The sequence below is a fragment of the Mizuhopecten yessoensis genome, unplaced genomic scaffold, assembly GCF_002113885.1.
Source record: "Mizuhopecten yessoensis strain PY_sf001 unplaced genomic scaffold, ASM211388v2 scaffold2329, whole genome shotgun sequence".
NCBI lineage: Eukaryota > Metazoa > Mollusca > Bivalvia > Pectinida > Pectinidae > Mizuhopecten > Mizuhopecten yessoensis.
The window spans coordinates 4,548,926-4,573,950 of NW_018404492.1; the positions used below are offsets into that span (position 1 = coordinate 4,548,926).

General features: G+C 36.9%; 2 protein-coding genes across 5 annotated transcripts in view; one reads left to right on the forward strand and one right to left on the reverse strand.

Moving 5' to 3' along the window:
• The window catches only part of LOC110445640 (tubulin polyglutamylase complex subunit 2-like), a 29,251-nt gene extending 10,405 nt beyond the window's left edge, over window positions 1-18,846 (forward strand). For all 4 annotated transcript variants that reach the window (XM_021490353.1, XM_021490354.1, XM_021490355.1 and 1 more), the window contains 4 exons: window positions 4,332-4,495; window positions 15,708-15,847; window positions 17,143-17,217; window positions 18,239-18,846. In XM_021490353.1, the coding sequence (XP_021346028.1) occupies window positions 4,332-4,495; window positions 15,708-15,847; window positions 17,143-17,217; window positions 18,239-18,308 (449 nt within the window). In that variant the 3' untranslated portion in view covers window positions 18,309-18,846. The remainder of the gene's footprint in view (window positions 1-4,331; window positions 4,496-15,707; window positions 15,848-17,142; window positions 17,218-18,238) is intronic.
• Window positions 18,847-24,024: 5,178 nt separating this feature from the next.
• Window positions 24,025-24,654, reverse strand: LOC110445735. Its single transcript, XM_021490514.1, has one exon. It carries the CDS (start codon window positions 24,652-24,654, stop codon window positions 24,025-24,027), a length of 630 nt encoding a protein of 209 aa, XP_021346189.1.
• Window positions 24,655-25,025: the final 371 nt, after the last annotated feature.

Here is a 25,025-nt window from a genome sequence, read left to right on the forward strand (position 1 = left end):
GCAACTTAATCAAAGGTTTTACGCCTTTCCGGTCCGATGACCGCTGACGTGTCTGCCGACCTTGCAGCAAATGCATGCGTTAAGGAAAAATACAGATTTGAAGGAGGGTCTGTTATGGTTTGGGAGCAATTCTAATTGATTTTAAACCCCATTAATTGTCATCGAGGACAATCTCACAGTATTTAGACACCGGACCCAGGTCGTACAGCCCGACGTCACTTCCCGTATTCGTCAGCAGAATCTAACCTAATACACGTAGGACAATGCCAGGCCACACATTGCAAGGGTGTGTCATGCTTTCTAGTCCAAAACAATGACCAAGTGCTTGATTGGACACCGGGACGTCATTCTTGACACCGCCGCTTTTGTTACAGTATCATTTTTTCTTATAAATTAGTCATACATATGTAAAGGATCCATTGAACTGTTAAACATAACTCTAATTTAACAAATTCTATAATCTCTGCGAAATTTACCGCGAAAATGCGTTACTTTTTCCATCAGTACTGATACTAAAAGTATTGAAGATATTAGTAGTTGAGTGTTAGTTGAACACTAAAATATCCTGTCCATGTCAGTCTATCCCTGTTAATAAAACTTCCTTTTTCACTACTGATAAAGATGCTCTCTACTTACTTTCCTATGGAACGTTCAATCAGGGGTCAGCTGTCCACTTCCAAACAATGCTTTCGTATTGAGCATTCGATTAGAAATAAACTGTTTTCTCACATGTAGCGTTTTCCTCCTTAACATTCTACTAGCGATCGACTGTTTGCTTTCGATCTGTGCTTCAATTTCCTATGGATCTTTCAACAAATTGTCAACTGTATTGGGTAATTGGTAAAGGAGCACTACCTCATTTGCATTAGAAATCCAACTTGATTTCTATCGAACGCACTCTGGGTGTAAGTTCATTTACATGCATATAGTGCTTCTTAATTTTTCCTCAACTAGTCGTGAACTGACAGTCAGTCCAGTAATCGAGTTTAATCTCCATGTTTTTCGCGTTTTAAGGATCAGGATACTGCTTTGCTAGGTTTCAATGTTAATAGTTGTTCATATCGATTTTTAATAATTCCACAAACTATTATTGAGAGATGATGACTTATTTGTAATTAAAACACACAGATTCAAACAAATAAGACTATGACAACCCAATTCTGAGTCATTTTACATTTTTTACTTATTGTTTCTCTGTTTAGTCTGTCTGGGTATCTATGCTTTGTTAACGTAGTCGTATATACATGTAACGTAGACCTATACACATGTAATTCACGAACGTTGACATTTCTACATTCTGATTTCTCTCGGATGACTAATACGAGGGCCCGTTCCCTCATCATAGTGATTAGAAAAAAAAATCGTGTCGAGTAATAAACTAAGTAAATTCACACTATCTCTTCCTGATATTGGTGTATATTGTTTCCGGTGAATCAATGGTGTTGTGATTTTAATTCGTCGATGCATGAATGGAGGACATCCTTACTCGGAGATGCTTCGAAGCGCATGTTTGTTTACTGTATTCAACAACCACACCCGAACTCCTTCTTTTCGTCACTTTTAGATGCTTTTTTATACATGTTGCACACGTATGAAAAAATGTATATCCTCACGTACGCGTACTGTAAACATGGTATTGTATTCGTTGATCACACGTATAAGGTTGTCATCACATGTCTAAATTTAGAAATACAAATCAGAAACAAATCTCTTAACAAAACATTTTAAAATAATTGTACATTTATTTACTCAGAGATATATATGAGATTCCATCAATTCATATTTGATGGTTACATGGAAATGCACATTTGTTCATGATTTAAATGTTAGAAAACCTGTTGCATATATTGCGTAGCGTTATTATATCATGTGCAACATACACAAGGTTGTGTATTGCCTAAAATGCATGACATAGTAATATCTAGCACATATTATGTATAGAAATTTTGCGTCCTCAGTATGGCTTTTAGATGTCCTTTTCGTTAAAATATCACAATGAGTTTCGTTGTAAACGTAAATTGTTTGTCTTTGAACTGTTATTCGTAAATTTCTTTTTTGTACGTTACCGTTTGTTATGTTGCTAAAACACTGTAATGTGTGAAGCGCTTAGTAGTATAGGTCTAGCATTGATTTAGTTGTACCATATCAAAATATTCCCCAAACATATTTGATGGTTACATGGATATGGCATATCAAAGTATGTATCATGTCATTTTTCAGTAGGCCTAATTCAGTTTACTTTTCCCTGTATAGCAGACACATATACCAGCCTTTCCCGTTTATGGATTATATTGATCAAAAATGATTCTTTACTCAAAGTGTCAGTGATTCAAAGACAGCAGCCCCCTATTGACCAACATATTTCTATCTATACTGAGGGGATTTAATGTTCGTCACCATGTTATTCTTTCCTGCAGTGTAGTTTGAGTGTCTGGCATAGTGAAATATGCTTGCATGTGCAATAGATCGATGGTGGCCTACACATTCTATTTAATTTAACATCACGACGGGTTCCATATAAAATACATTTCCGATTTATATTTGGTTTGAGTTTATGGTGTGTTCTTCCTGGTTTTTTTTCTGGTGGATTTTGTTTTGGTTACTGTTAAGTTTTTGTCGACCTTCATCTCCGATTTCGTCTTTGTGTGCTAAGGCTATTTTTGTTTATTTTTCACATCTGACATCCAATTTACTTTAACGTCATTTTGCGACTTTTATAAAAACAAATATTACGCTGAAGTTTGTACATCAGATCACAGTTTTATTAGACTTACTCTAGCTTCATATTTTGGTTGGATTTCTATGTCTCTCTCGTAAAACGGAGCAGAGCAGTATCCACCCCTCCCAACAACCCAGATACGCTGATGTTACTCCGTACCAATACATCTAAAATACTATTAACTGTCGTATGCATAGTGTACATTTGTAACTATAAAAAAGTAAGCACCATATCCTTATTGATCCTGTGATATGGACCATGTCGCTCGGCGTATCATTTCTTTCATATAGTAGATGTGAGTAAAATATCAAGGTACACATGCCGTGAAAGTCGTTCGTTAATTTGTAACAAAATGAAGCATGCACGCTTCTCTGTAAATCTTGTGCTATTGTACCAACCGCCAATCATAGAAATACATTTTAAAATAAATGTGATACCAATACACTTTTCAGACTTATCAAGACATGCAAGAAGAGTTCCACGATTTTCGTATACAAGACATCGGCGTTAGTTTATGGTCAATAGACCACAATGCAATGTCATGTTTCCAATGCTGCCACCGGAAGTTGTGTCTAAATAAGCACACAGTCACAATAGCATGTGTTGAAGCACACCCTTCCCTTTAAAGGAAATATTTTATAAATAATATATAATACAGTACAATATATATGCAATTATAATTTATTCAATTTATACATATTGTATCACAATTAAACAAATATGCAAACATGTTTTAAATACCTTTACGGTAATTTACATAATGACAAATGCAATTACTGTATGAATTTCTTGAACTTCTGCATGTGCATGTACATTAAATTTTGTATCACATGTTGAATCTACTTTTGAGACCTTAGATATATGCGCTCTTTATTAAACACATTATCCTTCCCTATAACTTTTATGCAACTACGCGACAATTCCGCACCCATAATGATGATAACAAAACTAATTTCAGTTTTATGTTTTCATTTCAAAAGCTATGGTAATTGTCTGATAAAACAAGTATCTGTCTTTTTCTAGAACTTCATTTTAAATGCATTTGCTTGTATATCTGCGTATCGTAAGGTGTGCCGCATTAATGACGCTCAGAACCAGAAACATAACGGCATACTGCTTTCAATCGATCATGTTGTACAATAACTAAACATCGATTTTCTAAAAAAAAAAAAAATCGAGTTTTTAAATAAATCAAATGAAGCACAAACTCACTGGCATTACACATGTATTACGTAAGTTTATTGTGCGTTATAATTTGGTATGCGACTATTGCACTTTGAACACCAAGCTAGATTGTCTTTGACGATGCTAGATACATGTAGAATGGTCTCGTTTCACCAAATGTTATGTCATCACCTACTGTTAATAGTTATGTTAATTTTAAATTTACCTAAATACCTTTTGTGTTTCTGTTATAAACGTGCAATACCAGTTTTAATATTTTGTTATGCGTAAATTCATTAACCTTCCATTTTTATTCGTTTGATTATGCATCGTATTAACATTGTAACACTGTTTATTTAATTTCATGACATTTTATCTGAAGTAGAATAAAACTATATATGACGTACTGGGTTTACTGTGAACTAATTGTATAACATATTGACTGTAGGTGGCAATGAACCAAAGATAGAGATTTGGTTCCTGGACAGAGCACTGAGGTGGCACTACCTCACCGACTCCTTTATAGCCTACTACCGATTGATGCTGATGCATTTAGGACTGCCCCAGTGGCAATATGCACTCACGGATATTGGACTTAGCCAACAAACACAGGTAGGTTATGGCTACTAGTCAACAACCAAATAGATAAAAGCTACTAGCCCACAAACACAGATAGGTTATGGCTTCTAGTCAACAAATGCATGTAGGTTATGGCTACTAGTCAACAAATAAGTAGGTAAAAGCTACAAGCCAACAAACACAGATAGGTTATGGCTTCTAGCCAACACACACAGGTAGGCAATGGCTACTAGTCAACAAACACAGGTAGGTTATGGCTACCAGTCAACAACCAAGTAGGTAAAAGCTACTAGCCAACAAACACAGATAGGTTATGGCTTCTAGCTAACAAACACAGGTATGCTATGGCTTCTAGTCAACAAACACAGGTAGGCTATGGCATCTAGTCAACAAATACAGGTAGGTTATGGCTACTAGTCAACGAACACAGGTAGGTTATGGCTACTAGTCAACAACCAAATAGGTAAAAAGCTACTAGCCAGCAAACACAGAAAGGTTAAAGCTATTAGTCAACAATCACAGGTAGGTTAATGGCTTATAGTCAACAAACAAGTAGATAGAAGCTACTAGTCAACAAACAAGTAGGTCAATGCTACTAGTTAACAAACACAGGTATGTGAAGCTACTATTCAACAAACACAGGTAGGTTATGACGATCAATCAACAAACAAGTAGGTTAAGGCTACTAGTCAACTAACACAGGTATATAAAAGCTATCAGTCAACAAACAAGTAGGTTAATGCTAATAGTTAACAAACACGGGTAGGTGAACAACAAACACATGAAGGTTATGGCTACTAGTCAACAAGGAAGTAGGTTAATGCTACTAGTCAACAAACACATGAAGGTTAATGCTACTAGTTAACAAACACAGGTATGTGAAGCTACTAGTCAACACACACAGGTAGGTTATGACGATCAATCAACAAACAAGTAGGTTAAGGCTACTAGTCAACTAACACAGGTATGTAAAAGCTATTAGTCAACAAACACAGATGGGTAAAAGCTGTTAGTCAACAAACACAGGAAGGTAAAAGCTACTAATCAACAGACACAGATAGGTAAAAGCTGTTAGTCAACAAACACAGGAAGGAAAAAGCTACTAATCAACAGACACAGATAGGTAAAAGCTATTAGTCAACAAACACAGGTAGGTAAATGCAACTAGTCAACACACACATATAGGCTATGGCTTATAGTCAACAAGCAAGTAGATAGAAGCTACTAGTCAACAAACAAGTAGGTCAATGCTACTAGTTAACAAACACAGGTATGTGAAGCTACTAGTCAACAATCACAGGTAGGTTATGGCGATCGGTCAACAATCAAATGGGTTAAGGCTACTAGTCAACAAACACAGGTAGGTAAAAACTACTAATCAACAATCACGGGTAGGTGAAGCTACTAGTCAACAAACACATGAAGGTTATGGCTACTAGTAAACAAGGCAGTAGGTTAATGCTACTAGTCAACAATCAAATGAAGGTTAATGCTGCTAGTAAACAACCACAGGTTAGACAATTCTACTAGTTAACAAACACAGGCATGTGAAGCTACTAGTCAACAATCACAGGTAGGTTATGGCGATCGGTCAACAATCAAATAAGTAAAAGCTACTAGTCAACAAACACAGGTAGGTTATGGCGATCGGTCAACAATCAAATAGGTTAAGGCTACTAGTCAACTAACACCGGTAGGTAAAAGCTACTAGTCAACAGACACAGATAGATAAAAGCTGTTAGTCAAAAAACCCAGGTAGGTTATGGCGATCGGTCAACAATCAAATAGGTTAAGGCTACTAGTCAACAAACACATGTAGGTAAAATCTACAAGTCAACAAACACAGATAGGTTATGGCTTCTAGTCAACAGACACATATAGGTTATGTCTACTTAAGTCAACAAAAAAGTAGATAAAAGTGACTAATCAACAAACACCGGTAGGTTAAAGCTATTAGTCAACAAACACAGGTAGGTAAATGCAACTAGTCAACACACACATATAGGCTATGGCTTATAGTCAACAAGCAAGTAGATAGAAGCTACTAGTCAACAAACAAGTAGGTCAATGCTACTAGTTAACAAACACAGGTATGTGAAGCTATTATTCAACAAACACAGGTAGGTTATGACGATCAATCAACAAACAAGTAGGTTAAGGCTACTAGTCAACTAACACAGGTATATAAAAGCTATTAGTCAACAAAAACAGGTTGGTAAAAGCTATCAATCAACAAACAAGTAGGTTAATGCTAATAGTAAACAAACACGGGTAGGTGAACAACAAACACATGAAGGTTATGGCTACTAGTCAACAAGGAAGTAGGTTAATGCTACTAGTCAACAATCACATGAAGGTTAATGTTGCTAGTTAACAAACACATGTTGGTAAATGCTACTAGTTAACAAACACAGGTATATGAAGCTACTAGTCAACACACACAGGTAGGTTATGACGATCAATCAACAAACAAATAGGTTAAGGCTACTAGTCAGCTTCCACAGGTATATAAAAGCTATTAGTCAACAAAAACAGGTTGGTAAAAGCTATCAATCAACAAACAAGTAGGTTAATGCTAATAGTTAACAAACACGGGTAGGTGAACAACAAACACATGAAGGTTATGGCTACTAGTCAACAAGGAAGTATGTTAATGCTACTAGTTAACAAACACAGGTATGTGAAGCTACTAGTCAACACACACAGGTAGGTTATGACGATCAATCAACAAAAAAATAGGTTAAGGCTACTAGTCAACTAACACAGGTATGTAAAAGCTATTAGTCAACAAACACAGATGGGTAAAAGCTGTTAGTCAACAAACACAGGTAGGTAAAAGCTACTAGTCAACAGACAGATAGGTAAAAGCTGTTAGTCAACAAACCCAGGTAGGTTATGGCGATCAGTCAACAATCAAATAGGTTAAGGCTACTAATCAACAAACACCGGTAGGTTAAAGCTATTAGACAACAATCACAGGTAGGTTTATGCAACTAGTCAACACACACATGTAGGTAAAATCTACGAGTCAACAAACACAGATGGGTAAAAGCTGTTAGTCGACAAACATAGGTAGGTTATGGCGATCGGTCAACAATCAAATAGGTTACAGGTAGGTTATGACGATCAATCAACGAACAAATAGGTTAAGGCTTCTAGTCAACTAACACCGGAAGGAAAAAGCTACTAGTCAAAAGACACAGATAGGTAAAGGCTGTTAGTCAACAATCACAGGTAGGTTTATGCAACTAGTCAACACACACATGTAGGTAAAATCTACGAGTCAACAAACACAGATACAAACACAGGTATGTGAAGCTACTATTCAACAAACACAGGTAGGTTAAAGCTATTAGTCAACAATCACAGGTAGGTTAATGCAACTAGTCAACACACACAGGTAGGTTAAGACGATCAATCAACAAACAAGTCGGCTACTTGTCAACTAACACAGGCATGTAAAAGCTATTAGTCAACAAAAACAGGTTGGTAAAAGCGAGCAGTCAACAAACAAGTAGATCAACGCTACTAGTTAACAAACACGGGTAGGTGAAGCTACCAGTCAACAAACAAGTAGATAGAACCTACTAGTCAACAAACAAGTAGGGCAATGCTACTAGTGAACAAACACAGGGATGTGAAGCTACTATTCAACAGACACAGGTAGGTAAAAACTACTAATCAACAATCATGGGTAGTCAACAAACACATGAAGATTATGGCTACTAGTCAACAGGGAAGTAGGTTAATGCTACTAGTAAACAAACACAGGTAGGTTATGACGATCAAGCAACAAACAAGTAGGCTACTTGTCAACTAACACAGGTATGTAAAAGCTAATAGTCAACAAACACAGATGGGTAAAAGCTACTAGTCAGCAAACACAGGTAGGTTAAAGCTATTAGTCAACAAACACAGATACAAACACAGGTATGTGAAGCAACTAGTCAACAATCACAGGTAGGTTTATGCAACTAGTCAACACACACATGTAGGTAAAATCTACGAGTCAACAAACACAGATGGGTAAAAGCTGTTAGTCGACAAACATAGGTAGGTTATGGCGATCGGTCAACAAACAAATAGGTTAAGGCTACTAGACTACAAACACAGGTAGTTAAAATCTACAAGTCAACAAGTACAGATAGGTTAAATCAACCAGTCAACAAACGCAGTTAGGTAAAAGCTACTAGCCAACAAACGCAGATAGGTAAAAGCTGTTAATCAACAAACACAGGTAGGAAAAAGCTACTAGTCAACAGACACAGATTGATAAAAGCTGTTAGTCAACAAACCCTGGTAGGTTATGGCGATCGGTCAACAAACAAATAGGTTAAGGCTTCTAGTCAACTAACACCGGGAGGTAAAAGCTACTAGCCAACAAACGCAGATAGGTAAAAGCTACTAGCCAACAAACGCAGATAGGTAAAAGCTACTAGCCAACAAACGCAGATAGGTAAAAGCTACTAGCCAACAAACACAGATAGGTAAAAGCTACTAGCCAACAAACGCAGATAGGTAAAAGCTACTAGCCAACAAACGCAGATAGGTAAAAGCTGTTAGACAACAAACCCAGGCAGGTTAAGGCGATCAGTCAACAATCAAAATCAACAGACACAGATAGGTAAAAGCTGTTAGACAACAAACCCAGGCAGGTTAAGGCGATCAGTCAACAATCAAAATCAACAGACACAGATAGGTAAAGGCTGTTAGTCAACAATCACAGGTAGGTTTATGCAACTAGTCAACACACACATGTAGGTAAAATCTACAAGGCAAAAAACATAGATGGGTAAAAGCTACTAGTCAGCAAACACAGGTAGGTTATGGCGATCAGTCAACAATCAAAATCAACAGACACAGATAGGTAAAGGCTGTTAGTCAACAATCACAGGTAGGTTAATGCAACTAGTCAACACACACATGTAGGTAAAATCTACAAGTCAACAAACAAAGATAGGTTATGGCTTCGAGTCAACAGACACATATAGGTTATAGCTACTTAAGTCAACAAAAAAGGAGATAAAAGTTACTAATCAACAAACACAGGGAGGCTATGGCTACTAGTCAACAGACAGTTAGGTAAAAGCTGTTAGACAACAAACCCAGGCAGGTTAAGGCGATCAGTCAACAATCAAAATCAACAGACACAGATAGGTAAAGGCTGTTAGTCAACAATCACAGGTAGGTTTATGCAACTAGTCAACACACACAGATAGGCTATGGCTTATAGTCAACGAACAAGTAGATAGAAGCTACTAGTCAACAACCACAGGTAGGTTATGGCTTCTAGTAGATAAAAGTTACTAATCAACAAACACCGGTAGGTTAAAGCTATTAGTCAACAAACACAGGTAGGTTATGACGATCAATCAACAAACAAGTAGGCTACTTGTCAACTAACACAGGTATGTAAAAGCTATTAGTCAACAAAAACAGGTTGGTAAAAGCTATCAGTCAACAAACAAGTAGGTTAATGCTACTAGTTAACAAACACGGGTAGGTGAACAACAAACCCATGAAGGTTATGGCTACTAGTCAACAAGGATGTAGGTTAATGCTACTAGTAAACAAACACAGGTTGGTAAATGCTACTAGTTAACAAACACAGGTAATTGAAGCTACTATTCAACACACACCGGTAGGTTATGACGATCAATCAACAAAAAATAGGTTAAGGCTACTAGTCAACTAACACAGGTAGGTAAACACTACTAGTCAACAATCACGGGTAGGTGAAGCTACTAGTCAACAAACACATGAAGTGTATGGCTACTAGTCAACAAGGAAGTAGGTTAAGGCTACAAGTCAACAGACACATGAAGTTTATTGCTACTAGTCAACAAGGAAGTAGGTTAATGCTACTAGTCAACAATCACATGAAGGTTAATGCTACTAGTGAACAAACACAGGTGTATGAAGCTACTAGTCAACACACACAGGTAGGTTATGACGATCAATCAACAAATAAGTAGGTTAAGGCTACTAGTCCACAAACACATGAAGGTTATGGCTCCAAGTCAACAAACACAGGCAGGTAAAAGCTACTAGTCCACAGACACAGATAGGTAAAGGCTGTTAGTCAACAATCACAGGGAGGTTATGGCGATCGGTCAAAAAACAACTAGGTTAAGGCTTCTAGTGAACAGCGACATGTAGGTAAAATCTACAAGGCAAAAAACACAGATGGGTAAAAGCTGTTAGTCGACAAACATAGGTAGGTTATTGCGATCGGTCAACAAACAAATAGGTGAAGGCTACTAGTCAGCAAACACATGAAGGTTATGGCAACAAGTCAACAAACACAGGCAGGGTATGGCTACTAGTCAACAAACATGAAGGTTAATGCTACTAGTAGCATTAACCTTCATGTTTGTTGACTAGTAGCCTTCACCTATTTGTTTGTTGACCGATCGCCATAACCTACCTGGGTTTTTTGACTAACAGCTTTTATCTATCTGTGTCTGTTGACTAGTAGCTTTTACCCATCTGTGTTTTTTGCCTTGTAGATTTTACCTACATGTCGCTGTTCACTAGAAGCCTTAACCTAGTTGTTTTTTGACCGATCGCCATAACCTACCTGTGATTGTTGATTAGTAGTTTTTACCTACCTGTGTTTGTTTACTAGCAGCATTAACCTTCATGTGATTGTTGACTAGTAGCCTTAACGTTGACTAACAGCTTTTACCCATCTGTGTTTGTTGACTAGTACCTTCACCTACATGTGTTTGTCGACTAGTAGCCTTAACCTACTAGTTTGTTGATTGATCGTCATAACCTACCTAGTAGCTTTTACCTACCTGGGTTTGTTGACTAGTAACTTAACCTACATGTGTTTGTTGACTATAAGCCATAGCCTATCTGTGTGTGTTGACTAGTTGCATTTACCTACCTGTGTTTGTTAACTAGCAGCATTAACCTTCATGTGAGTGTTGACTAGTAGCATTAACCTACTAGTCAACAAACACACGTAGGTGAAGTTACTAGTCAACAATCACAGGTAGGTAAAAGCTACTTGTCAACAGACACAGATAGGTAAAGGCTGTTAGTCAACAATCACAGGTAGGTGAAGCTACTAGTTAACAAACACATGAAGGTTAACTAGTAGCATTAACCTACTAGTCAACAAACACAGAAAGGTGAAGTTCCTAGACAACAAACTCAGGTAGGTAAAAGCTACTTGTCAACAGACACAGATAGGTAAAAGCTACTAGTTAACAAACACGAGTAGGTGAAGCTACTAGTCAACACACACATGTAGGTAAAATCTACAAGTCAAAAAACACAGATAGGTAAAAGCTACTAGTTAACAAACACGAGTAGGTGAAGCTACTAGTCAACAACCACATGAAGGTTATGGCTACAAATCAACAAACACAGGCAGGTAAAAGCTACTAGTCCACAGACACAGATAGGTAAAAGCTGTTAGTCAACGTTAAGGCTACTAGTCAACTAACACAGGTATATAAAAGCTATAAGTCAACAAACACAGGTTGGTAAGAAGCGAGCAGTCAACAAACAAGTAGGTTAATGCTACTAGTTAACAAACACGGGTAGGGGAAGCTACTAGTCAACAAACACATGAAGGTTATGGCTACAAGTCAACAAACACAGGCAGGTTATGGCTACTAGTCAACAAACACATGAAGGTTAATGCTGCTAGTTAACAAACACATGTTGGTAAATGCTACTAGTTAACAAACACAGGTATGTGAAGCTACTAGTCAACACACACAGGTAGGTTATGACGATCAGTCAACAAACAAAAAGGTTAAAGCTACTAGTCAACTAACACAGGAAGGTAAAAGCTACTAGTCAACAAACACAGATGGGTAAAAGCTGTTAATCGACAAACATAGTTAGGTTATTGCGATCGGTCAACAAACAAATAGGTTAAGGCTACTAGTCAACAAACACATGTAGGTGAAGCTACTAGTCAAGAAACACAGGTAGGTAAAAGCTACTAGTCAACAGACACAGATGGGTAAAAGCTGTTAATCGACAAACATGGTTAGGTTATTGCGATCGGTCAACAAACAAATAGGTTAAGGCTACTAGTAAACAAACACATGTAGGTGAAGCTACTAGTCAACAAACACAGGTAGGTAAAAACTACTAATCAACAATCACAGGTAGGTGAAGCTACTAGTCAACAAACACAGGTAGGTTATGGCTTCTAGTCAACAAACACAGGTAGGTAAAAACTACTAGTCAACACACACAGGAAGATTATGAGGATCAGTCAACAAACAAAAAGGTTAAGGCTACTAGTCAACTAACACAGGAAGGTAAAAGCTACTAGTCAACAAACACAGATGGGTAAAAGCTGTTAGTCGACAAACATAGGTAGGTTATGGCGATCGGTCAACAAACAAATAGGTTAAGGCTACTAGTCAACAAACACATGTAGGTGAAGTTACTAGTCAACAAACACAGGTAGGTAAAAGCTACTTGTCAACAGACACAGATAGGTAAAAGCTGTTAGTCAACAAACACAGGTAGGTTATGGCTTCTAGTCAACAAACACAGGTAGGTAAAATCTACAAGTCAACAAGTACAGATAGGTTAAATCAACCAGTCAACAAACGCAGATAGGTAAAAGCTACTAGTCAACAAACACAGATGGGTAAAAGCTGTTAGTCGACAAACATAGGTAGGTTATGGCGATCGGTCAACAATCAAATAGGTTAAGGCTACTAGTCAACAAACACATGTAGGTGAAGTTACTAGTCAACAAACACAGGTAGGTAAAAACTACTAATCAACAATCACAGGTAGGTGAATCTACTAGTCAACAAACACATGAAGGTTATGGCTACTAGTCAACAGGGAAGTAGGTTAATGCTACTAGTCAACAATCACATGAAGGTTAATGCTGCTATTAAACAAACACAGGTTGGAAAATGCTACTAGTTAACAAACACAGGTATGTGAAGCTACTAGTCAGCACACACAGGTAGGTTATGACGATCAATCAACAAATAAGTAGGTTAAGGCTACTAGTCAACTAACACAGGTATATAAAAGCTATTAGTCAACAAACACAGGTTGGTAAGAAGCAAGCAGTCAACAAACAAGTAGGTTAATGCTACTAGTTAACAAACACGGGTAGGTGAAGCTACTAGTCAACAAACACAGGTAGGTTATGGCTTCTAGTCAACAAACACAGGTAGGCTATTTCTACTAGTCAACACACACAGGAAGATTATGAGGATCAGTCAACAAACAAAAAGGTTAAGGCTACTATTCAACTAACACATGAAGGTAAAAGCTACTAGTCAACAAACACAGGAAGGTTATGGCTTCTAGTCAACAAACACAGGTAGGCTATTGCTACTAGTCAACATACACAGGAAGATTATGAGGATCAGTCAACAAACAAAAAGGTTAAGGCTACTAGTCAACTAACACAGGAAGGTAAAAGCTACTAGTCAACAAACACAGGTAGGTTATGGCTTCTAGTCAACAAACACAGGTAGGCTATTGCTACTAGTCAACACACACAGGAAGATTATGAGGATCAGTCAACAAACAAAAAGGTTAAGGCTACTATTCAACTAACACATGAAGGTAAAAGCTACTAGTCAACAAACACAGATGGGTAAAAGCTGTTAGTCGACAAACATAGGTAGGTTATGGCGATCGGTCAACAAACAAATAGGTTAAGGCTACTAGTCAACAAACACATGTAGGTGAAGTTACTAGTCAACAAACACATGAAGGTTATGGCTACTAGTCAACAAGGAAGTAGGTTAATGCTAATAGTCAACAAACACAGGTAGGTTATGGCTACTAGTCAACAAACAAGTAGGTTAATGCTACTAGTTACCAAACACAGGTATGTGAAGCTACTAGTCAACACACACAGGTAGGTTATGACGATCAATAAACAAACAAATAGGTTAAGGCTACTAGTCAACAAACACAGATAGGTAAAAGCTGTTAATCAACAAACACAGGTAGGTTATGGCGATCAGTCAACAATCAAATAGGTTAAGGCTACTAGTAAACAAACACAGGTAGGTAAAATCTACAAGTCAACAAATACAGATAGGTAAAAGCTGTAAGTCAACAAACACAGATAGGTTATGGCGATCAGTCAACAATCAAATAGGTTAAGGCTACTAGTCAACAAACACAGGTAGGTAAAATCTACAAGTCAACAAATACTGATAGGTAAAATCAACCAGTCAACAAACGCAGATAGGTAAAAGCTACTAGTCAACAAACACAGGTACGTTATGGCGATCGGTGAACAATCAAATAGGTTAAGGTTACTAGTCAACAAACACAGATAGTTAAAAAACTACCAGTCAACAAACACAGATAGGTAAACGCTACTAGTCAACAAACACAGGTAGTTAAAAAACTACCAGTCAACAAACACAGATAGGTTAACGCTACTAGTCAACAAACACAGGTAGGTTATGGCGATCGGTCAACAATCAAATAGGTTAAGGCTACTAGTCAACAAACACAGGTTGTTAAAAAACTACCAGTCAACAAACACAGATAGGTTAACGCTACTAGTCAACAAACACAGGTAGGTAAAAACTATCAGTCAACAAACGTAGGGAGGTTCATTCTACAAGTCAACAAACACAGGTAGGTAAATTTTACCAGTCAACAAACACAGATAGGTATTTTGCCACCAATAAATGCAACAAACAATATTTCGACCATGTACAGACAACTCCCGATGAGGTACAGAAATTATAACAGTCTGCTAATATTAAAAAATCAACAGGTACTGATGGATTGAGTAATTACATTCTTAAATATTGTGCAAAACACAGGTAGGTAAAATATACCAGTCAACAAACACAGATAGGTAAAAGCTATCAGTCAACAAACACAGGTAGGTAAAATCTTCCAGTCAACAAACACAGATAGGTAAAAGCTACTAGTCAAAAGTCAACAAACAGAGGTAAGTTAAAGCTACTAGTCAAAACACAGTTAAGTTAAGGCTACACAGAGTAACCAATGCTTTTATAGTTTGAAAATCCAGCAAAACCACTATGCTTTTGCTTTACAGAAATGCTAATTACACCTCTTTTATAAAGAGCAATACTTTTTAATATGATCACTGATAATGACTAAATTCCATTTGTTGATACATCAAGATCTTCTTTTCATTGATTTTATATAATCGGTAAAAAATGTCTATTAAATTTACCTATTTTGACCAATTCATTTTATACCGAATGAATTTAATGTTGTATCCTAGCTTTGATATATTTTGTAGCAATGGTTCAATGTTTTCGCCCAAGTCCGTCTTGAACTAGACAGGGAAATCCTGTGTGAAAGCTCAGAGGACACTAAGAGTCGAGCTCAGTCGTCGCAGCTTGACATCAACAAGGTGTTCAAAGGCAAGACAGACAAAAGGTAAACAACATTTAACCGAGATAAATTTTGTTATTCACTTTATCGGAGTTGTTTATTCACATTTAAAGATACTTTCACGCGATTAAACTTTTTTTGTTGATTTAAAAAATGAGTACAAAAAGGGTATTCTAATGTAAGAACTTCATTACCATTTCATACCCACAAGTTGCTACTTGGAGTTATCAGTGAAAACAATCTTACTTTTGTGCACACGAACATCAGCACGCTTTATATGTAGCGGTTCTCGTCAACCTTTAATCTTCGTGTTGCTAATGACTGAGGTCCTTTGATGTAATTTAATGGCCCACCATTGATTATATTGATCAGAGAAAGAATTTTTAACAGAACAAAATGTTTGTGCAGTTTTCATCTTTAAACAAGAATTGTTGAAAAAAAGAAATTGTTTGAAATGATGATAATACAATATGATGAGTATTGATATATTAAGATACTACACGTAATTATAAGAACGATCGGATTTATATATCATGAGCTTCTGAACATGGTTTCTTAAGTGTTTTTTAGACGGACATATTAAGGATGGTTCCTCATCACTTACGAGGATTAATTTCTTTATAATTTGATTTAATGTATGCAGACGAGATACTTTAATCAAACCGGTCATTTTCCCACTAAACTCATTAAAATAAAACCTATATCATGGCATTTTTTGGATAATTCTAACTATCTCACTGCTAAACTGTATCATTCGAATAATTTGCAAAAACAGAAATGTATGGTTAAGCTGAGTTATAAGATTCTTTTTCAGGAACGTTTTTTATGCTATCCGTGCCCTAATCACAATGTACCTATTCAACAATATTTGATCTTAAAAGTATATGTTTTTCTTTACCCGTTCTCCCTCCATTTCAAACGCTGATTTACTATCAGCGATATTTTATGTATTATATGATTTGATATTAAGCATCCACAGATTTCTCCGCTATTAAAAACTTCAAAATTAAACCAATTGAACCTGTGTATTTAAGAAACCAGTCATTATTTGTGAATATACCACGTTACAATTTGTATGTCGGGCCGAGAGGTAAATGAGTTGAATTCTAAAAAAGCAACATCTGAAATATTTGTTTGTGAGGTTTGCCAGATAAAATAAGGCGTTGTCAGTAACGTTTGTTATACTGGGGTTATACATATGTATGTGTATATATATGCAACAATATATCACCTATAACATTTGATCGAGTGTTTATTATACTTTGCTGAAAAGAATATAATCTTAACTACATAATGCAACTGTGTTGATGAAACGAAACTGCCTTTTTTTTCATTTGTAGGAAGGCGATGACATCTCAGACACAACAAAATCCTGGGAATATGAAAAAGAAGGCCCTCGTTCCATCAGCTAATAAGTACGTCACAAGTCTATCTAGGATTTACATTTCATGTTGCTTATTTTCAACTTCGATATATGAGGCCGTGTTGTAAATCTAATTCTAATCAGAAGTATTATAGGGAGCATACTCCATATGATTTAACATCAGCAACTTATGACTTGGACAGGAGCAGGAAATATAGGATATGGTGAGAGGGCTTGCCGAGCTGTCCTTGTTTACTCACCAAGGCCCAATATACACTGCAACTTAACAATTTTAACATTTATTATTGGTTAGTCTACCACGTGTAGATTTGTTTTGCTGTTTTAAATGTATTAAAGCATCGTGTTCATTTAACCTCACAAAACAAATCAAATATGGGAATTCTTGCTTCAAAGTAGAATGTTACAATTTTAAATAGAGCGAAATGGACAGACAGACAGACAGACATTCTTTATTTCCCCTTTTACAAGAGATTAAAATTGTTCCTTTTTTATTTATCTTGAGTTGATTATCTTCCATCAGTCAACATTTCATCGAAAAGTCTAATAGCCAAGTACGGCTGAATGAATTTTGATTACTTGGTTGAGGAGCATTAAGGATCAAAGGAGACACATTGTTTTACGTAAATGAGACTCCTTCATGCACCCATTCATTCTCCTACCCTCACCACTCATACATAGCAACCTAGGATAACTATGAAATGGTATAGCATTAGCGTTTCAATGCATTTGCTGTAGCATTCAAGTGAGGTGGCACGATGAAAGGCGCATGCTGTTGGTAGCAGTGTTAAAAAGCATTATACACCTCCACCATACACGTATGATTACACACACGTTAAGATATTGTCTACCTAGGCAATATAGGGATAGCACATGTGGTTAGCGCATGATATTGGGAATCCATACAAATGATTGATACATTGGTTTTTTTGTTTTGTTTTAATTGTATATCTATGAACTGAACGGTGCCCTAGACTGGCTGTTCCTAGCTACATTGTAGATAGGAAGCTGTATCAGGTTTGGTGTTATATCATATATATCTTGTTTCGTTTCAGGACTCAATCTGTACCGGGGACCCGTGTCATGGCGTCCTCGTCGCAAATCTCCAACAAGGGATTAAAGTAACACGGGTAACATCATCAAGTTTCCAGTATCACGTTACACGCTGGTAACAGCAGGGAACCCGTAAGAACCTAAGGATTTTAGTGATTACCAGTTCCCGATGATTTAATAACTTAACTGTAGGACATAATGTTTGTACTCAGTAACCACAAAGTACAACGATTTTGTTAAATATAAAGTTAATATCGAATGCAATCTATTTTACGTTAAGTGTGTGTTTGTGAATCTTATAGGTTTTTGCAAAGCCTTAATTGCAATTATCATGGCAAAAGTGGATTCTGATTCTTATGTGAATATAGTGGTCTATCAGAATTGAATTGTCTGGCTGTATGTCTGAAACGTTTATAGCAAACTGTAACTGATTACTGATTTGATAGATGCGAATAGTTTGCGAGAAGTCATATAGATGGATATATATGTGAATGAACGTAAATGTATGTGTGCGTACAATTATATATACTTAATATCGTGTATTATGTAGGAGTAATTTCATGATTCATATTCATGGATAATGTGAAAAATAAATGAAAAAAGTAAACTTGCCAAATCTTCTCTCAATTTTTTCAAATCTTATGCTGTACTTTATATGCATGTTTCTCATGTCAACTAATAAATGATATGATACATTTCAAATTCGTGTACAACTGATGCTCATTTTGCTGTTAATCACACATTATTTAACTGAATCTGAAGGACCAGAGAGCTTACGCTACTGTTACATGTAAAGATTATAACGTGGCGCGGCGTCCACTGTATGGCAACCCATTCCTGTAAAAACTTACTCCTAAACAACTGCATTGATTTCAATCAAACGGATGCATCAATGGAACTATGGAAATTGTTTTGGATTTAAGCCATCAACAGATTTGTCTTCTTCTGAACGTTTTCGAAGACAAACTCTATGTGAATTTCAGGGATCGAAATAGTGCAAAGAAATAATTTTGAAAACCCTGACCCTGTGCAGGGCGGACCACATGGGTCGTCTTTTACGATCATTCAGTGGGAAACACCAGGTCTATTTCCCCCGAATCGTGATCCCCGGTTGGTCTGAGACATCACTGGCGCAAGTCGATCATTTGTTGTATAGATGATGTTTCAACCATTTGGCCCATAGAGACGGTCATAAAATAGGACACAATTTTGCTACAAACGTCCACCACTCATAAACATGCATTATAACGATATTCAGGGCCCAGATGCGATTGCCTATTGTGATCACGGTGTCTGATCACACTTTCGTTTCCGGCAAATATCCAAGATTTCACAAGTTTAACATTTTTGAATTTTTACATGGCGATACATTGTTACATAAATAAGTGGCATAGGGCTTTTAAAAAGCTCGTACGGTCAAGTTCAACGATACTAAAAATACAAGTGACATTGTCAAACTATATTGTTATGCCTATTTATGGTGGTACAGACTGTAAGTTGTGTATAATATTTAGCAGATTTTCTACATGAATGAAGCCATATGTAAATTACCGGGATCCTAAAATCTGAGACAGTCACTAGCCAGAGCAACTAATACAAATATAGAGCAGCTGGGATGATACACTTTCAAAACTGCTTTGTCCGGTTTGATCATACTTGATTCTACGTTAATAACGCCATATTTTCCGGATAATGAAATCCAAGATGACCAACAATCAAAATCTCAACTTTATTGCCACAAACACTCATAAAAGGCACAACGAGACGTCTTGATCCCTGGTTTATAGATTGAAAACGGTCGAGATTCAAAACTTGAAGTCTTCTTAAACGCCTTTGCTTGTTTTATGTATAAAGAGAGGAATATATCAATGATATGGACAATTTCCTTGGTCATAACATAGAAACAGTTGAAATCCCTACCCAATATGCATAAACAAACATAATCTGTTACTCAATCTGTTGAATTCTACTTTTAATCAAATATTTTGATTGCAGGATTATCCGAGTAAGAGAAATATGACTTGTGGACCTCATGTCTTTTTTCCTCGAGGCAATTCGGAGCTGTAATGAAAGGAATTGGGGACGAATTCCGATGAGTTATGTGTGATGGAAACTTATCTAATCATCGAACACAAACCTTATGTAGCAGGATTTGTAGCTAAAATTAATTGGTGTAAGTTCATTATGACTTGCTTATTAGCCCGTGAAACTGCAGAATCAAGCAATTAAAACAAATTGATTAAAATAAAAATGTACATAGCGGTAAGTCTTTTGATGATATTTTAGGGAGACTTTTATATTTATTTACACTGTATTACTTTTTTCCCTATAACATTTTTATTATTATACAATAGTATGGTAACAATGAGCTCTTCGACTGATTCATTTTTGGTAATTATTGGTTTGAATTAAAGGGTCAGAGTTAACCCTTGTCTAATTGAAGTAAAAAGGTCGATAGTGTACGAGATATTTCACAAATCCCACAAAGGAATATGTTGATGTTAACATCATAGTATGATTACATGTAGTTTAAAAAGTCAAAGCTCACACTTTATAAATTGTTAAGTAAAAGAGTTGTTTACAAGATATCGTTAATTTATTAACAAATCTTGTTAAAGGAGCAGACGTGAACGAAACTGTACCCCTACATGTAAAAGTTCTTAATCAACTCTAGTAATTTACCTCATGTCATACTCGTGCAATTTTGCTGATAAACGGCGGTTCTTTATTTATTGCTTTGCTAATAATGTCCAAATATATGGCGTCTACGTATTCCTCATCGTCAAGCGTTTCGGCCCAATGCTCCTATACTTCCAGTAAATTTGCTTTTTTACGATCTCCGTTATATTGCGAATAACTCGACAATTGCGTCATGGACCAATCTTTGTAGTAGCTTTCCTAGGAAAGTTGTCAGACTAATAGGTCTATAAGCTAGGAATTGACATTGTTTTTTCCGCTTTTAACAATTTCCGTTACGCTGCTTCTCTTATATCGTCCAGTATTTTATCATTGTCAATAAATTTGAATGTATAATACTCAAGAGTGATTAATTCATTTGTTTCAACAGTAAAATTTTGGAGGAAAATGTCGGGGTCCGTTGATATATTGCGATCGAGTTTGTCAATATCACACATATGTCAATATCATAACTGATCACAATGACACTGTTGTTGTCTTTGAATGTTAGAAAAACATCGGCCTCTACTGTTTTTTAGATTGCATTTACGAATTCAACTAAGATCTTAACAGAAGTTGTAAATTTTTAAACTGGTCGTCTCATTCTTTTGTGTTTGGTAATCGCTTTTCCTTAACTCGTACAGATAGGCGTCCGTCTGGCAGTGAATGTAATCCGTTTCCTCATTTTCAAACCAAAATTAATGTTCGATTCTTAGAATCTTATTCAAAACGTGTAGCTTACTGAACTTAATTATCCTTGCTGCTCTCTCGTATTGACTAATTGTTAAACTATGCTTACGTTCTGCTGAATAATTCTAAAAAGTCTGAATTCATCAATCAATGAAAATGAGTATTAAATGTATGGTAAGAAGAGGCAATAATCGCTGTCGCTGCGATTTTTCAAATCATTATTTTATAATTTCTATTTCTAGATATACAAGCTATGCCATGCCGGAAATAAGCATAGAACAGTGTACTACATGCGTCTGTGTTGTATTTATTACACAAATTCTCTCTGTATTCCATGTTAAAGTGTGTCTAAAGAGTTAAGTTCATTTATGATAACACTACATGTTAACATCGCGAGGAGCTCAAAATACTCTTAGCATCGCAAAACGATAAATCATAATTACATCAAAAGTGCCCTTAACGCTGTTGAGGTTTTGTGGAGAAATAAGCGATCGGGGACTGTCCCTGGCTCTATTGTAGATTGCTCGTGGATCTCTTACGACAACGATGAATCTGCTACAGAAATGTAACATGTTGAACGCCTTTTTTCGTATGTAATTCCGTATGAATGATGATTGTGATCATTCCCAAATGTTGTTTTAATAGTTCATTGGACGTCATACTTTTGACAATATCACTCTTATGGTTGTCAAACAAACTTCAAAAACGTTCATAAACAAAGACATATTAAGTCCTGGCTTCAGAATCTCAACATAATGATTGACAAATTGGCATGTTCACGCCTTCCTTACATGTACTTCGTTTTCAGTCAAAACTGTGGAACATTATAACTGTTATATTAATCCCGAGATCAGTTGGTCATGGCTTATGCTAGAAATCAATGACTTCGGCAACGTAAGTTGTAAGGTCTGCAGAAGTCTGCGTTCAATTATGTAATATTTTAAACTATTCACTAAACCAGGGTGCAATTACATATATTATAAACCAGAGCTGTTGGAGAACAGCATAGCTCGCCTATTGGTGACATATGTTGTAACAAATGTACAGTAAAACCTCGATACATTGCACGTCATTTCACTTGCCACATAACTTACCGCCAACACATTTTCAGGTTCCTTAATTATGTTTTTCTTAAGAATTCCTTTACGTTTCCCTAAATTTATTGCCAAACCCCTTTACATTGCCAACATTTCTTCAAACAAATGATCGTAATGTAACCAGGTTTTGCTGTAACTTAGCATATAAGAAGAGATGAACAGCCAACGTGAACTAGTCAACAGCGTATTGTTGGCGGTGACCGATCCAACACTGCACAAAAAACTTGCCCAAAACATTTAACCAAGTCCATTCAACAAGTTTTGACCCCTAAGATAATGAAAATATAATTCAGAACACTGCTTATACTCAATATATAATTCCAACCTTATAATAGACAACAGCCTGCATTGAAGGTGGTGATCCAACACTACACACACAAAAATTGCCTAAAAACTTTAACCTCAAGCTTACCCAAAATCTTTAACTAAGTCCAATTAAGCTGTTTTTGTCCCGTAAAATGAAAATATGGCCCATAATATTGCTAACATTCCATATAAATACTTCAACCTAATAATAGAAAATAGCTTATTGATAGCAAGTTCAAGTAATACAACATGATTGTAATTATTATGTAACGTGACGGGGAGGAGGGTTCCAGAATACAACATTTCACAGCAGAGTTCTATTTACAAGTTTATTTACACTTTATATACAACGTACAACATCACGGTCAGCATAGTCAATAACAACACCTGAGAGAATCCCCTAGCTAATTTACCTCAGCTAAGCTATACAGGAGACAGCCTAATCACGTCTGTCCTCCACTAGATCACTCCCCTTTCTCCCCGGACCCCACGCTGGTCTTCCCCAGCTATTACTCCTCCTAGGTGTACCTCAGAGGTCAGCCCTGTAGCAGTGACAGCTCCCATGACCTTAAAGGTCAACTCTTCGGCTCAGCTATGTGCCAGCCTGCCCGCTATCAGTATGGTCCCCCCTCCCGGTGTCAATTAAAGCCTGTACTAAATGCATGCCCCATCATCCTTATCAACCCATTACTCTAAACACAATATACACGATTAGGGATATACAAACACCAATTTATCACACTGCCCCCTCCTTGAAAAAGACATGTGACCCACATGTGTCCTGTCTGAAACTTATTCCAGTTTCCCCTTCCTAAGTACGGAGGCCCAGTGATACCTACGAATCTACAAACGTACAATTTTTACAAAAATGAACTGCTACACTATAATACAAAATATCTCAAAAATGTGAATCTACAATACTTAACATCTATGAACTACCACAAGTACTTAACCAATTCCCACTGTCTATCTTTCAGTCACTCTCTCGTATCACCAACACTTGTGTCCAGGTTAAATGTTCAAATATATCCATATCTGTCCGGAGGTCTACTTAACCTCTTACCACGTCCATCAGCGCATTCACTGTCATCATCTGTAATACTTCCATGCTCTGAGGCAAAGTCTCTGTCGTCAGGAAAATTGCTCTCCCCTAAGACTTTTTCCTGTGTAGTTAACCAGTTTTTATAGTCACCATGGTACGATTTCAAACGATTGAAATGTACAACGCGAGGTTTCGAACTCGGAGTCTTTTGTATACGGAAAACCAAGTCACTTAGGCAGTTCACGATAAGGTACGGACCATCCCAGTTGGATTGAAGTTTAGGACTTATCCCAACCCTCCGTTTTGGATCATGAAGCCACACCGCGTCCCCAGTTTTATATGACTTTGTGTTCGTCCTGTAATCATAGTGTCCCTTTTGTTTTTCTGACGAGTCTTTTATATTCTGTCTTGCCAAATCATGTGCACTGTCGAGGTACTTGACGAGTTTTGACACAAACTGAGGTACACTACCGTTATTGTCCGCTTCCCTCGGCAGGGTGCCGTAGATTAAATCCACAGGAAGACGAACCTCGCGTCCCAACATCATTTCGTTCGGTGAGAACTTTGTTGATGAATGCTCCGCACTACGGTAAGCCATAAGTGCCATGGGAAGAATCTCATCCCAGTCCAAATGCCAAAATGTTTTCAACGGTTCGATTGAATCTCTCAATCATTCCATCAGATTGAGGATGGAGAGCCGTCGTGCGCGTTTTCTCGATACCAAGAAGCCGACACATCTCCCGAAATAAGATTGATTCAAACTTGCGGCCTTGGTCGGAATGTATCAGCATAGGAACACCAAACCGGCAGATAAACTGTTCCACTAATGCTGTAGCCACAGTTTCCGCCTCTTGGTCCGGGATAGGGTAAGCCTCAATCCATTTTGTGAAATAGTCGCCAATGACCAAGACATATTTGTTTCCTCGGTCAGACACAGGTAGTGGTCCCATAATGTCCAAAGCATAATAAATTTTCATA

Bases quoted from the DNA above. Each gene is read 5' to 3' on its own strand.
- LOC110445735 (XM_021490514.1), bottom strand. From the start codon at position 24,654: ATGGCACTTATGGCTTACCGTAGTGCGGAGCATTCATCAACAAAGTTC.